The sequence below is a fragment of the Lemur catta genome, chromosome 4, assembly GCF_020740605.2.
Source record: "Lemur catta isolate mLemCat1 chromosome 4, mLemCat1.pri, whole genome shotgun sequence".
Taxonomy (NCBI): domain Eukaryota; kingdom Metazoa; phylum Chordata; class Mammalia; order Primates; family Lemuridae; genus Lemur; species Lemur catta.
Window position 1 is genome coordinate 73,806,174 of NC_059131.1, and position 14,905 is coordinate 73,821,078.

The window sequence follows — 14,905 nt, forward strand, 5'->3', positions numbered from 1 at the left end:
GGATGCACATTAAAGTCTGAGAAGCATTCCCTGGATGAGAGTGAAGCATCCTGACCTATGCTCTCACAACAGCTTTCTACACCCTTGGTCTTTTCTTCCTCTGGAAGTATTCTATAGAAAAACAAATATATTTTGAAATTTTAAAACAAAAACAGATTATTTCTTAGAACTGGTGATGATCCACTACAGTGAAGCCTTTTTGTATCTAAACTGCCAGGCAACTAATTAACATTTCAACGAACATTGACAGAAAATTTGTTCTGTCACTTCATAACTCAGGTAAACAGTACAGGTATGACAAGAAAAATTTAACAAAGACCAACAGACTCACATTACAGTCCTCTAGGGGATTTCTGAAAACTAATTTCCTGTCCATAAAAAAAGAAAAAGTAAAATTATTTTCAGCATCAAGTTAAGCACATAACTCTAAACTGAGTTGCTCTGTTAGAGTGGTCTCCAAATTACAGTCATTTTTGTTTACCTCCGCTAACAATGAGCCTCCTGGGAAGAAATTATGTGAAGAAGTTTAAGTACCTGCTATGCCTTTCTCCACATGTGAGTGCAGAAATTGCAGAGGGGAAAATACACAACTGAATACAATTAATGACTTCTACACTCTGATTCCTGCTACCCTGAGATGGGAAAGATCATAGAATTTTGAAGTTGGAAGGAATCCCAGAGGTAACCTATTGCTGCTGGTGGGCTTATCCAGGGAATGTCTTTCTACAAAGTCAGGTCATTGTTACCCTTTGGGACAGCCCAGATCGTATCACTGTTAAGTGCTCTCACACCCACTGACCTTACTCCTGCCTTTGAGCACATCAGAACAACTCTGTTCTCACTTCCCAACTAAACACCTTCAAATACTTGAGGCTCCTATCAAGTTCCCAGGTGTTAGTTTCCTTAGATTAAACCCATTTAGTTTCTTGGATTGTATGGTATCCTCTTAGCCTGGAATAACAGTGTATTTTGTTTCTAGTGATTATAATTAGCCTGACATAATTTAATGAGACCCACAGTGTCAAATGAAGTCATTCGATGTAATGGTTGGTAATGCAATACATTGTCAGGGAAAGATCAAAGATTATGTAACGGTTAATATGTCTACAAATGTTAGAAGTACAACCATAAATTAAGCGCATGTTTGTCTGCTGGATTATGATGCATAACTAAGAAAAACTACCAACCTCTACTCAAAAACGTCCCTGGGTCCCATTGCCAGGGACAGAGCTCTGCACCATGTGGACTGCTGAACCTGACCCAATGTGGCCTTTCTGTATCCTTCTTTGTTTATGAAAAAGAGACATTTTTAAGGAAGCAAAGGGTATAGAAGAACTACATTTGGCATTCACAGAGCAACTGACACTTTTATTACTTAACATCACAACCTTATGAGGTAGGCCAGTATAAGTGCTGTCATTTTATAAGTGATTAAACCAAGACTGAGAATAGGAAATGAGAAAAATTGAGAGCTGCCCAGGGCCAAACAGAAAGCAAGATTGGAGCCAGCTGAATTCAGAAACCTCAGTTAAATTCCCAAACAAAAGGGAACAGCCAATACTGAAAATAAGTTTTATGGATTTCACTTTGAAACAAAACAAAAAAACATTATGTTACCATTAAATGATATTAAAATCATCTTTCATGGCCTTGATTTTGCCTCCAAGGCTTTATTCCCAAAATAAAGAAAATTTAAACAGGCAAATCTATTCCAGGTTTAAAATCCCATTTACACACAAAAAATCTTGCATTCCAAATTGAGAGATTTTTTTCTTAATTTGACTATTATCTTAACCTGTATTAAGCCAAAGGGCCTCGTTCAAGTTGCTAATCTAAACTGTCATTGATTAGACCCATTCTGGTTCACAAGGACATTCTCCCAAAATAGATTCTTAACATTTTATAACCCTCCTACATTTTCACTAAACAGAATCTGGAACACAGGAAGGAATCCTTTCCCCACACACAATACTCATCTTCATCGTCATCAAAAGACATTTCGTTAAAATTCATCTGCACATCCAACACGCATCCTCCCTAGTACCCTCCCCCTGGTATCCTCTCGGCCCCCAGCCCAGCTGGAGTCCGCAACCTCTGCACCCCGACTAACCAGTCTCCCCACCTGCTTTCTCCCACACCAGGCTGCGCGTGGATGCTCCTCAACAGCGCATGCAGCACTCCCCTGATGCCCATCGACGCCCTCCTGCCTCCTCCACGCTGGCCGGCCCTAGCCCTGGAAGCCACTCTTCTGGGAAACATTTTCAGCCCTGCGCTCGCTGAGGCTTTCAGCCAATGAGAGCTGCTGCTGCAGCAAAGCATGGGGTCACTTTTGGCCAACCAGAGTGAGAGCAGCCCACCACAGCTGCTCTCAACCAATGGGCTCCAGGACACCTGGGGCTCAGGACACGTGCACTCTCCTTCCACACTTTCTCTGTGTTCAGGTGAGCTGCTTGGACCCGTCCAGGGGCGGGGGAGCCTGCAGCCTTGGGGCCATCTGGACCCCTGAGTGCGGCCTTTTGACTGAATCCAAATTTTACAGAACAAATCCTTGCCAAGCTTCCAGACACTTGAGGGTCAAGATCGGGGCTCTGTGGCGTTTTCTAACACTACGAAGGACCTGGGAAGTCTGACCAAGGAGGACTGGAAGAAGCCCCTGGCGTGGGCATGTCCGCTGGCAGTTACCGTGAAGAGAAGCAAGAGCGTCTGTCGGTGGCCGCTCCTTGTGGAGACCGAGATGTTAGTGGCTCTGCCTTCCGGAGGAGTGGGAGGAGTGCCGTCCACACCTGCCCTGCGTCAGTTACCAACTTTATCTTCACCAAACAAGCCCCGTGCTTTATGCCCTTTGTATTTCTATTCACAGTTTTCCCTCCACGTGGTTTTCCTCCCTTTTATTTGCTCCTTCTGAAATTCTGTACTTCTCCAGGACTCCCCCAATTTCAAATGCCACTCCCCCATGAATAGCTTACTCTCTCAACAGGATGTCCCCCCCAACAGGCAGTGTCAGCTTTGTATTGAAGATATTTATGGGTATGGTTTATTCTCCTGTAAGTTCCCAACAGACACGCTCTCTCTTTCCATCCCCTACAGTAGGGTTTTTTAAATGGCAGGTTCAACCCATCGACGGGAAATTTTTAAAAAAGAGAATAGAAAATATCAAAGGGCATCACACACAGTAAGAGTAAGTGTTATCTCAGGCAATCTTGTTTCAGTTCTGTGTATGCATGTGCATACATTCATATTAAATGTATTTGTGGCTGTGGGTCATGATTATGAAAGCCACTGCCCTGCAGTACCTATCCTATAGTAATGCCTAATACTCTGAATGCTTATTGAACAAATTGATGAATATTAGATGATCCATGTATTATAACTTCAAAGGCTCCAATATAAAGTATAATGTCTATTTGAAGTAAAGTGTATGGATTCTGGTTTATATGAAGCTATGGGGAGACAGGTCAGTAATAGGGAAGATATGAATATTTACTATTGTATATCGATAGACTTTCTCCCCAATAATTAAAATGTGTTTGTATTTAAGGAAGATTAAATATAAATTTGATTAAGTTCATTTTGGAAAAAAACTTTTCTCACTCACTGAAACTACTTCATGATTACAAAGTTCTACATCTTTAAAATATATAGTATAGGTAATTCCACCATGATTCATAAAAGGATCTTTCAGAGACACCATGAAAGCCTTTGTTCAAGTTCTTTCTTTGCTCAAGATGCCTCTATGTCCTCTCAATACCCCACCCCCGCCCCCTTCTGTAAAAATCCCATTCATCTTCCAAGACTTAGTTCAAAGGCCACCTTTCTCATGGAAGCCTTTTTTTCTTAACTCAATTTTTTCTCTGTCCCTCCTCCACCACCCACTCTAGTCCCAAATGTGGTCTCTTTTCTGAATCATCAGTGTTAAAAAAACTTCCTTTTTCATCTGTGTACTTGTCTCAGTTCCCTTACTAGACAATAGTACGCACAACCCAGTCTTTACTCATCTTTGCATCCCCCACAGCAACCAGCACAAGGTTTTACACTTAAGAGATGATCAATAAATACTTGTTAAGTGAATAAATGAAAGCCACAGTTAGCCTGTTAAAAGGGATGGTCATTATTTTAAAGGCCCTGAGGAATGGCTTAGTATGTCTAGCAGCTAATCAAAAAGTGGTGGACCACAGGGGGAGGAGGCAGCTGAGCAGAGGCACTGCTCCTCTGCACATCTGCCCCTATAAACCTACTGAATCTCCAATTCTTCCAGAGTCTACAGAAGCTACAGAGCTGGAGACTAATGAGCATCTTCACCTCGTTCCAAGTTTTCCAGTCTTGCTTCATACCAGAAATGGGAAGTGGCATTAGAGTTGGAAATGCCACCCTTTCAAGTTTATGGTATGGCTAAAAAGAAAAATTGAAAAGCCATCGAAATAATTCAGGCTCAAAAGACCCACCCTGATAAACAACTATGGATGTTTCTGAGTAGGGGGAAGGGTGTGCAAGGCAGAGGAGGTGGTTCTTGAATTATCAATTGATGGTCTATATTGATTACATTCAACAGTACTGAACTTTTCATATTACCTATACAGTCATTTGAGGACACTTTCCGTGACTGCTAGAATAAACTAGCTCAAATTCAAAGCCACAGTCACAACTAATAAACAGCAATTTGTTTTACTAGAAAACAGTGTCCACCAATTAGAAAAAGGTGTTAGAGATTAAAATAAGGTTCTCTCTTGCCAGTAATCTGTACCTACTCCTTCCCCCTCCAAAGACACGCATTTTTCTATGATGAATTAAAGAAGTTTTCAATGGTATTTATTTAAAATGTATATCTCTTTTATAAGTGAATTCATAATTAACATGGATAATTTCTAAATCATGGTATTTTGTTTTCAAATTTTTAATTTTAGATCAATACCATTTAGGGCTCTCTCTTTTTAATATTTTAACAGAACTTTAACTTCCAGTCCATCAAGATTTTGCTTGGTAATTAATTTCTGAGCTGTCCTCACCATCTGAGAGATATCTAGAAAATGCACTGGATTTGAAGTCAGAAAACTGGGCTTTGAAGCTAATTTGTGGTTCAAATATAGCTGTTCTATTTCTAGATATGTGACCTTGGGCAGGTTACCTAATTTCCCCAATCCTCAATTACCCCATCTGTAAAATGGGACTAATAATAGTACTTGCTTTGTAAGGCTGTTGTGAAGATTAAGTGAGGTAAAATATGTAATATACCTAGAACAGTGTCTGGTAAATAGCGTTTGGTAAAGTTAGTTTTAAAAAGTCTACTGTCATTTGTTTTATGGTCTCAGTATAGTCATTTAACAGTTCAAAGCTTCTATTTCCTCATCTATAAAATGGGACTACTACTACCATTTACCACTTCCAGGATTGTTACGAGATTCATATATGCAAACACTAGATATGAAAATGTTAGACACACTCTAAGTACTCAAATATTAGTTATTTTGGATCACCTGTCAGCTTAAAAATAAACCACAAACTTAAAAATTTAAGTACATCATAAAATGAGTTAGAAAATGCCATCTAAAAATTCCCTTGTAACTGAGAAAATGTCTGACCATGTTAGAAATGCATACTCAAGGAGTTTGGTTTATTTTTAACTTACCGGAAACATATAAGCTTTTGTAAAATGTAAATTCTAAATCTGCAAAACAAGAAACATTCCCTCAGTCAAGCTAAACTGCCCTACTATATTGTAATAGAGAAAGCCTCCACGCTTTCATTTGCCAAAAATTGACGTGTTGGTTAAAATCTGATTGCACGTACAGCAACTTTTGAAAAAATGCTTAATGTTTTGCTTTAAAAATAATAAATGGACTGTAGCTACTATAAATTTCAAGTCAATTCAACAAACATTTTATTCTGTGACAATGCTCCAAGTAACTCAGCTGGGAACTAAGGATGCAAGGGGAAATAGAGCTGAGGCCCTACACTGGAAGAGCACGCAAATTAGGGTTGGTAATCTCAAAATATTACTTATAAAAGTCAGGAGGGGCTTCAATTTGAGTCAGCAAGCAAATAAACAGCATAAAAATATGCCGAAACAGTTCTTCCCTCCGACTGAAAAACTGCCTTTCAAAACCAAAAGTCATTTTTGCTTTTAAAAGTATAGTTGCTATCTGAAATCTATTGAATTTGTGCCAGAAACCAACATTTCTAAATGTAAGCCTATAAAATAACAGGTATCTGTAAATGAAAGGCTGAAATAACCACAGACGCAGCAACACAGTAATTAGCAACTTTTATAGAGTAATAACATGTTTCATATTTTTTCTACACTGGCTCTTTGAAGTTTCCAGTGTAATATGTAAAAGTTTTATTACATTAGGGCCCATCCTTGTGTGTTTTATAGGCACCAGCATTATGCACAGCAAGCTGTACTTACTCATCATGGGATCTTTTATAAGAAACTGTTCGATAATGCGCTAGATTTCTCCAGTTTATTCTGTTACACCTGTCTATAGGAAAATAAAAGTCACTGGAAGCCTAAATCATGGAAAATATACCCCGATCCACATATCATCTATATGAGCCATAAATCATAAAGCAGTTTAGCTTTAAAATTGTGCATTGCATATTCATGTGCACACCACTTGCAGTTTTAGACACATGTGAACTCTTTACTGAATTAAAGCAAGAAAAAAAAAGCCCAGTTCTACAATAAGCGATTACCAGAGGCAGAACACAGTGCAGTTAATATGCTTGTTCCAGCAGATGTTCATCCCCGTAAATATTAAACATAACACAAGTTCCTCCAGGAATATGCAGGCAGTAATTTTACCACCTGAATAGTGCTGGTTGGAAACATTTAAAAGATAATGGGGTGGGGGCAGGCGGCAGAGAAAGAAGGGATATTAAGAGAGATGTTAAAGCAGCCAATGGGATTTTTAAGACACCCGCAACTGGAATTAAACTGCTTCCAGCGGCGATTTACCTACAGCAGCTCCTCAGCGTGAGATCCCCGAGAAACTAAACCCGGAATGCTCCCAGGCTGCGAGCTGCGAGCGTGGCATAAAGGGATACGCGGGGCGCCGGGGTGGGGTGGGGAGGAGTACAACTGTGGTGAGGTGCGAAGAAAGGGCCCAGAGGAATTGTGAGCCTGGAGGAAACGAGTCTCTCCTGGCCAAGGCCTCTGGAATTCCCGCACGGAGAAACACTCGCCTTCTGCCCTGGGTGTTCACTTTTCCATCTCGGGTGGGAGCGGGTGGGAGAGGCAGAAAGGACGCAGCCTCCGAGGCCGGGCGCAGGCAGGGAGGAGGCTGGAGCATCCTCTAGGGGCACTTAGCCAGCAGCGCCAACTCCAGGGGGTCGCTGGTGTGAACCAGAGCTTCTCGGAGAGAGAGGGAGGAGGCGCAACCGGAGGGAAAGGAAGTGACAGGGGCCGGGGGCCGACGGATGGCTCCCCAGGCATTAGTGACATGTTCTTAAAACCGCTTCTTTTTCTCTCCATGGCTGCGCTCTGCCCCTGGCTACCTAGATCCCCAGCCCCTGGGCTGGGGCGGGCCGCCGCGAGGAAGGGAGCAGGAGAGGGGGCAAACAGACGGGAAGACGGCCGTGCATCCCCCCGGGGAAGGCAGGGAAGAACCGCCGAGGCGGGCGCCCGGACCCACCCCACCCCCACGGCGGCCGGCCGCCCGGAACCCCCGGCCCAGGTGAGGGCGCGCGGGCCGCCGCGGCCGCCCCTCGCCGCTCCCGCCTGCCCACAGCGGCCGGCACCGGGACTCACCACAGCGACTCGAGGTCCCATTCCTGGAGCAGGGCTAAGTCGAAGCTGTCCATGGTGGAAGGTGTCAGCGCCGCCGCTGCCGCCGCCGCCGAGCCTCTGGCCGCCCGCGCGCTGCAAGGAAAGGGGCCGCTCAAGGTGCATTCCGGCCGCGCCGGAGCGGCCGCCGCCCGCCCGCCGCCCGCCCCCGGGTCGGGGCTCGCCGCGCCCCCCGCCCCCGACTCCGGGCCGGCCGGGCGGACGGCAGCGGCCCGGCGCACTCACCCGCTCGCCGGCTCGCGCGCAGGCACACTCACGAGAGAGCGGCGAGCTCGCCGCGCCGCCGCCACCGCCCCCCCGCCCCGGCCCTGCGCCCGCCCCTCCTCCCCTCCCTCGCGGCGGCCCGGCCCGCTGCAGCCGCCGCCGCGGTGCTCTGCGCCCGCCCGCCTCTTTCTCCTCCGGGAGGCGCGTGTGCGCGGGCGAGGCCGAGGCGCGCGCGCACCGTGAGCCCCGCGCCGCGCCCGCCCCGCGCGCCCCTGCTCTCCCCGCGTCGCTCCTCGGGGTCCCGCGGCGCTCGCAGGCCGCGCCGCCCCTTTCCTCCGACCCCTGCGGCCCGACTGGCCTCGGGCAACCGGGGGGTGTCTGGAGCGCTCCTGCGAGAGGAGGAGAATGGCAAGGCGGCGGCGCTGAGTGCGGGGGGGATGCTGAGCCGTGCCCGGCCTGCCGCATCCCTCTGCCGCTCGCCCTCGCCCGGCCCCACCCGGTCCTTCCCGGGCTGCACGCACTTCTTTTGCGGCCCAGGATTCGTTTGACCCTGCTCGGCGGTCCCGCGGGCGGTGTGCACGATGCAGACCTGGGGTGGGCGCTGGGCAATTCCCTGGCCGCCACAGGCGCGGCGAGAGTTAAGAGTGCAGCCCGCGGTAGCGCCGTAAACAAATCCTTCAAGCTATCTGGAGTCAGTAAGTTAAGTGAAATAAAGGGGAAGCACGGAGGAAACCTCTTCTCAGCCGCAGTTTGGCCTGCAGTGGGGGTCCCACCCATCTTCCAGCTGGCCGGTCCCTGAAAACCAACCTCCTTTCTTTTTCTTACAGGGAAGGGGGACAGATGAGGCCTCAAACTTCCAGCCCCATCTCCTGTCTGGAGAGAGGTTAGATTATCAGTTAGAAGGATGATAGAGTTATCATTGTGGCTCCTAAAAAATCAAGTACTTGTTATTATTACTTCCCTGATTTTAAAGACCGCTTGCTTTTCTCCCTCGCTTACTTTTATAGACATGCTGAGAAGTGCATGTCTGCATCGGCCGTGGCTCTGTTTCTCCACAGCTGCCCTAGAACCGGGAACGCTTCCACGGCCCCCTGACTCTCCTGACCTCTTGGCTAGAGCTCTGGGAGCCTCACTCAAGATTCTCCAGAATTCCTGGAGAGAGCAGCACAGAGCAATGCAGCTATGCCTCGCCACTTTCTCCAAACCCCGTATTCCTTGCCTTAAGGGAGGCCTTTCCAGTGCTCTCCCCTTTGTTCCTTTTCTGGGCAAGAATAAACCGCTGACTGGGTCTGCCAAAAATTTAGACCTCCTCGGATAGAAGTCACAAGATCCCTCCAGGGTCAAACCTAGGAGTCACCCTCCTCACGTCTGAATGAGGATTAACAAACTAAGTTCTGAACACAGAAGACCAAAAGGCCAATGAGAATTGTTTCTCATTTGATATTGTATTACAAAATGCTCCTCCCCACCCCCTTCTTCCCCAGCTCTGAAGTAGCCCTTCCTTCGTTAGCATCCGTAACTAATGTGCAAAATGGAAAACGGCTCAATTAAGGCAGAGTCCACATCAACATAGTCTGAGAAAATGGAATTGTTACTTAAAAACCGAGGACCCAACCTTACTAACCCCCCTTAAGGCACTAACAAGATTACGAAAGAACAGAGAGAATATGAATATAGGGAAAAATGCAGGTATGAGGGGCTGGCTTCCCAAACCCCAATCTACAGTGTATTTGGAGAGAAGGAAAGAAAAAAAAAAAATCTGTCTTCCTGATATCTCCTTAGCATAAGCCTCGTTGGAAATGTTTGCTTTGGCAAAAGTGAGACGCGACACTGAAACAGCATTCCCAGGAACAAAGGCTGGGGGTGGAGAGTGGAGGGTGGAGGAGAGAGCAAGAAGAACATCCCCTCTCTGGAAGAACAGCAAGTTCCGAGGCCTGAACAAGAAATGTGTCCCGTTCCTGTGCTCCTGGCTGCAGCTGGGAAGCTTCTCCAGAAAGGAGACCTCCCGGCTCTGGAGGGATCTGGCTCTCCTTCCCTTCCCACCACATCTGTTTATACAAAGGAGGGCCGCTGAAGAACAAACAGAACCGTGTTTACTGCGAGTCCCATGCTGTGTTTGAAGCTCAAGATACAGATTTGCCCTCACTGCAGAGGCTGAAGATAAATGGTCCCAGAAAAGGAAGGGAGAAGGCACTGGGTGGTATAGAGCTGGTTGAGGGGTTTACTCGTAAAAGGCCCCTCCAAAAATGCCATGTCGTAATGGACAGATTTATGTTTGAATTTAAACTCTGTTGCCTCAAGTTAATATATGAGTGTACTTGCACGTAAGCACTTTCACACTGTGGATATTTTAAAATGTTTCTTTACGAATAGCTCTTATTTTTTTGTTTGGGGCCCCTAATACGGGGATAGTTGCATTAATACTTTATTTCTAGTTAATGTCTTTGTGTATACTGTCCGCGTGGAGAGTAAGGGCTTTTGAGGAGACCCAAACAATAGTTGTAGGTACTGTTGTTTACTAAGCTGTCATGAAAATAATTTAATAGTTTTTACAAGTAAAATATAGAACAGTTAATGAGAGCCTTTATGGGGAGATCTTTATTATTATTATTATTAATCTGTTTTATGAAGCTGTTCCTATTATATGCTAGCCCCTGGGTACACAAACCAAAATGAGCACTTAATCTAGTTGTCAAAATTTTAAATCCTTAAGACAAAGCAGAAAAAGGGCTTGGACTTTTTGGGATTAGGATGTCAGAACTAAAAGGGAAGATTTTTTTTTAAAGGAGTAAGATACTACCTAAATTAAAAATAAAAATGAAAAATAAGTGTTTCCTATGCAACTGTTATAGCTTTTGTGAATCCTGTAGCCCTTGTACCTAAGGGGCTTTTCTCTCCACGTGGATGTGAGCAGTGCCACTCAGAGCCTAATCAACCACTCACCTAAGGGGAGGACTGCTGAGGGAGGGAGCTAAGCGAGAGGAGCTTCTTGGCCTCCTAGGTCAGGTTAGTTTGTTTGTTTAGGCTACATCTATGGGCAAAAGGGGACTAACAAATGAATCCTCCTCAGTCTGGGGCCCTACTCACATTCTGCCAACCTGGAACTGGAAACCTCTTAAATAGACCCAGAAGCAGATCTTTGGTGTCTAAGATCTCTCCTTAGGTATTATTTGATAGAAGAGAAACCTTGTATAGTTTTGTTAATTCACGTCTTATTCTGAAGACACAGCTGCAACTCAGAGGTCACTTTCATGACCAGGTGGGATTTTTTTCTCTCTTTATAATCCCACCATTCCCACAGAAAAGTATGTCTGGCCAAAAGCCAGCTTTGCAGGTGGTCCTGCTGGAAGGTGGTGGGTGCACCCTCAAGCTCCGCCTGAGCTGACTCCATCTCCTCCAGCACCGTTTGTAAGGACACCCTTCTCTCCCGTTCTAGCAAAACTGCAGATGCATCACTCCATCTGCTTCTCCTTCCAGAGGCTTCTTGGGTGTTTGTAACTGTATCTAGGGATTTCGGGATAAACCCTCTAGGCTTTCAGTTTACAAATTGCATGCTAATATGTCAAGCCTCAGGACAGCATAGATTTTAAATTCACCCAGGAGCTCTTGTGTCTTCAGGCCTTGTCCTCTCTCTCCACAGGTATCTCAGAGTGGTTCTAGCCTGAGATCCGAGGTGCCTTTCTTTTTCAATTTTTTTTTTTTCATCATTCACCAGGTCCTGAGCAGATGGTGTGGCTGTGCTGGCTGTCATCACTCCTCCTATGTTTCCATGGAAACATGGGGCATAGGGACCATCTCCGCCTTGGGCTCTCTGACAGTATCCTCTGGCGGAGAACTTCAGCATTCATGCCCCTCCCCCTTGCCTGCCCACTGTCCTGGAGAGTTGGAGAACATTCTGGGGCCCAGGGAGCCAGGGTCATTTCAGAGATCATCTAAGGACATACTCCCTTCAAATGGTTGTGAAGTGGCTGGAAAAGGGAGGGAGGCCAGAAGAGGGGGGCCAACACCCAAGTTGGGTGGTTGAAGCCCATTTGTAATGGCAGCATATTTGGGCAATCTGTCCCCTCAGCCAGCTTCCATAATGGCTCATTATTGCCCAGATGTCAAAAGAGATGCTCCTTACTTTCCCTCTGCTTATCAGGCAACATATATTTATTGAGTGTAAGTAGTTGCTGAGGTTTTACTCTCCACTGACATTCTGCACCTGGGAATGTGCGTTCCTTTTTTTTCTTTTCTTTTTTTTTTTTTTTTTTTTTAACAAAACCAGGTTTTCCCTAAGGAATGCACCTTCCTCAAAGTTTCCAGCATCCTCCTGCCTACATAATTCACTTATACAGCCACTACGACATTAATTAGATTCAGAAGTCCTTGGAAACAGCAGAGCTAAGCAAGGTCAGAGGGCAAGCGGGGCAGAGAAAAGAGAGGGAAAAAATGAGCCCTGGGAGAGGGTAAGGAAGTGGGGAAAGATTTTTCATGCCCTTCAAGTACCAAACAAGACAAAGGTCATTTCAAAGTGTGGTCAGCTACTATAACATTGCCTAGAGAATTAAAATAGTGCCAAATTGAAGAGTGCTTTAAAATAACGTTGATTGCGCATAAGAATTCTATGCATATATGTCTTTGGTGTTAGTTGCTCTTTATACACCTGGTATAAAACACTGGTACGTAAAGCTCACCATATTTTTAAAAAGAAAGATAAAGCAGGCACACATCCTAAAGTTGAAAGACATATACTGTTCATAAAAGCAAATCAAAAAAGTATCTCCTATCACAGATCATGTACTTCATCCCATGCTGACCTATTTTGGGAGATAATCTCATTATTTTATGATACGAGAAGATCCCTTGGTGCTGGTAACAAGAACCGAGCCTCCTGACTTAAATTTTAATATCCCCACAGGCTCTTTGTCATGCTTCTTCAAGATGTGCATTGGCCATTCGCGCAAGATGCAAGGACTCTGAACCTGTTGGAAATAGGAGACAACTAATCATAACAGTAGCAAACTTTTCTGTATCGTTATCTACTGGGGACTCTTCTAAGTATCAACTCCATTTAGTTCTCACAAAAGCATATGCAGTATGCTGCCATTGTTTTTATTTCACAGGTAAGTATCCTAAGGAACAGATAAGTGTTGCAAACCAAACATGGAAGATTCAGGAATTGGATCTGGTAGGCTTGACACCACACACCACCTCCCACAACTTTTGCTTTAATTATCTGTATCGTTGGAGTGTTTAATGGTCACAGGTGCATAAGTTATGAACATAATACAGACCCAGGAGGAAGGCAAGAGAAGCCTTCTACCCCTCTCTGCAATTCTTCTTCCCCCCAGTTTTGCCCCCAGAGCTCTGCCATAACCGCACCTGGAGTGAGGCACTCCTCTCTAGGCCTCAGTGTCTTCCTTTGCAACATGAGAAGGCTAGACTGGATGTTCTTTGTCTCTGTTAGTTTTTGTCTTTGACAGTTCTGAAATGTTAGAGTTCTGTTTTCAGTTGTTCTTCCTGAGCACTGCCAGACAGGAATCCCTGGAGTATGTCAGGAGAGTTGTAAACCTTTTCTTGTTTAAAGGTAGGACCTCCTTCTTGGCTTAAACACATCTCAAGGTGTTGGTCTGTTCTAAACAGGAGGGTTGTGCTGTCTGTTAACTGTTAACAGACGGCAAGAGCAACTTGTTTAGGAGGAAGAGACTTAGCTTAGGTCTTGGAGAAATGTGGGAAAGAAGTCACAGCATAACTGTGGGTGTCAGGCTCTTTTCTCTGTGGCTCCAGAGAGTATTCAAGCATGGACTTGATGGTTCTCATGCAGCCCCTGGAGAACACTGAAGCTGCAAGTGGAGCAACTGGCTCACAGTATGAAAACAGAGACATTTCAAAACTATATCTTAGTGAGTAGAAAACTGATGGATAACTAAAGGGCAGCAGAATAGGGTCCTCACAAAGTCCTTCAGGCAGAGGCATCTCCCGCAGCTCTGCAATTCTTCCCCCTGGTTATGCCCCGAGAGCTCTGCCATAACCACACCTGGAATGAAGCACTCTTCTCTAGGCCTCAGTGTTTTCACTGGGGTCCTCAAGTCCAAAAAGAGAAGGAACAGAGGGCGGAGTCCACCTTAATCAGGAGCTTGAGACAAACAAGTTAGAGCAGACATTACTGGTTACCTACCCAATATCCATCTGCTCTCTTCCTTAATAGCGAAACCTAAGTCTGTTTAGAGGAAGTCATGAGCCCAGCTAAAATAACTGTATTTCCCAGTCTCTCTTATGCCAAGAACTGTGCATGTGACATAGTCCTGGACAATAAGACATCAGTTTATGTTAGCTGGCATTTCTCAGAACGTTTTCCTTTCCTGTAATAGACACCTCCCTTTCCCCTAGGACACCTCCTTCTTCTTCCTGTCCAGAGTGCAGGTTGAGGCCCAAGGTGGAACAACCATCATGAACCTTAAGAGCAAAAGGCACAGATCTGAAGTTAAAAGGAGGCTAGGTCCTTCATGACTTCTTCACACAATGGTACCATCTTTGGACCACCTACCTAGATCTGTACTTTTTGGAACAAAATAAGGCCCTATGTGGCTGAGCTACTGTCATCATATTTTGATTATTTCAGCTAACTGATCAGAGAAGTCACAGTCCCTGCACATGGGGTGTGCCCTGCACATCGCCACACATAGCAGGCCTACCAGATGTCCCAGGGTCTGTGTTCTAACAGGGCCAGTACTGCTAAAGAATCAGCTGTAATTTACAAAAGCCTGTGATCACTTCCTTAAATATAATCTTGTCTTCTGAGTTCATTCCAATAGTAAGAAAGTCAATTAATAAGAAACTCATGCTCAACTGTCTGAAGACTGATTAATCTGGCTCCACCATTTTTTGAATAGTCCATATTATTAATCATGTTATTGTCATGTTATTAACTTAAGCTGG

The 14,905-nt window shown here is 45.2% G+C and overlaps 1 protein-coding gene across 4 annotated transcripts in view; it reads right to left on the reverse strand.

Moving 5' to 3' along the window:
* The window catches only part of AFF3 (AF4/FMR2 family member 3), a 552,172-nt gene that overhangs the window by 508,585 nt on the left and 28,682 nt on the right, over nucleotides 1-14,905 (reverse strand). For all 4 annotated transcript variants that reach the window (XM_045550236.1, XM_045550238.1, XM_045550237.1 and 1 more), the window contains one exon: nucleotides 7,745-7,855. In XM_045550236.1, the coding sequence (XP_045406192.1) occupies nucleotides 7,745-7,797 (53 nt within the window). In that variant the 5' untranslated portion in view covers nucleotides 7,798-7,855. The remainder of the gene's footprint in view (nucleotides 1-7,744; nucleotides 7,856-14,905) is intronic.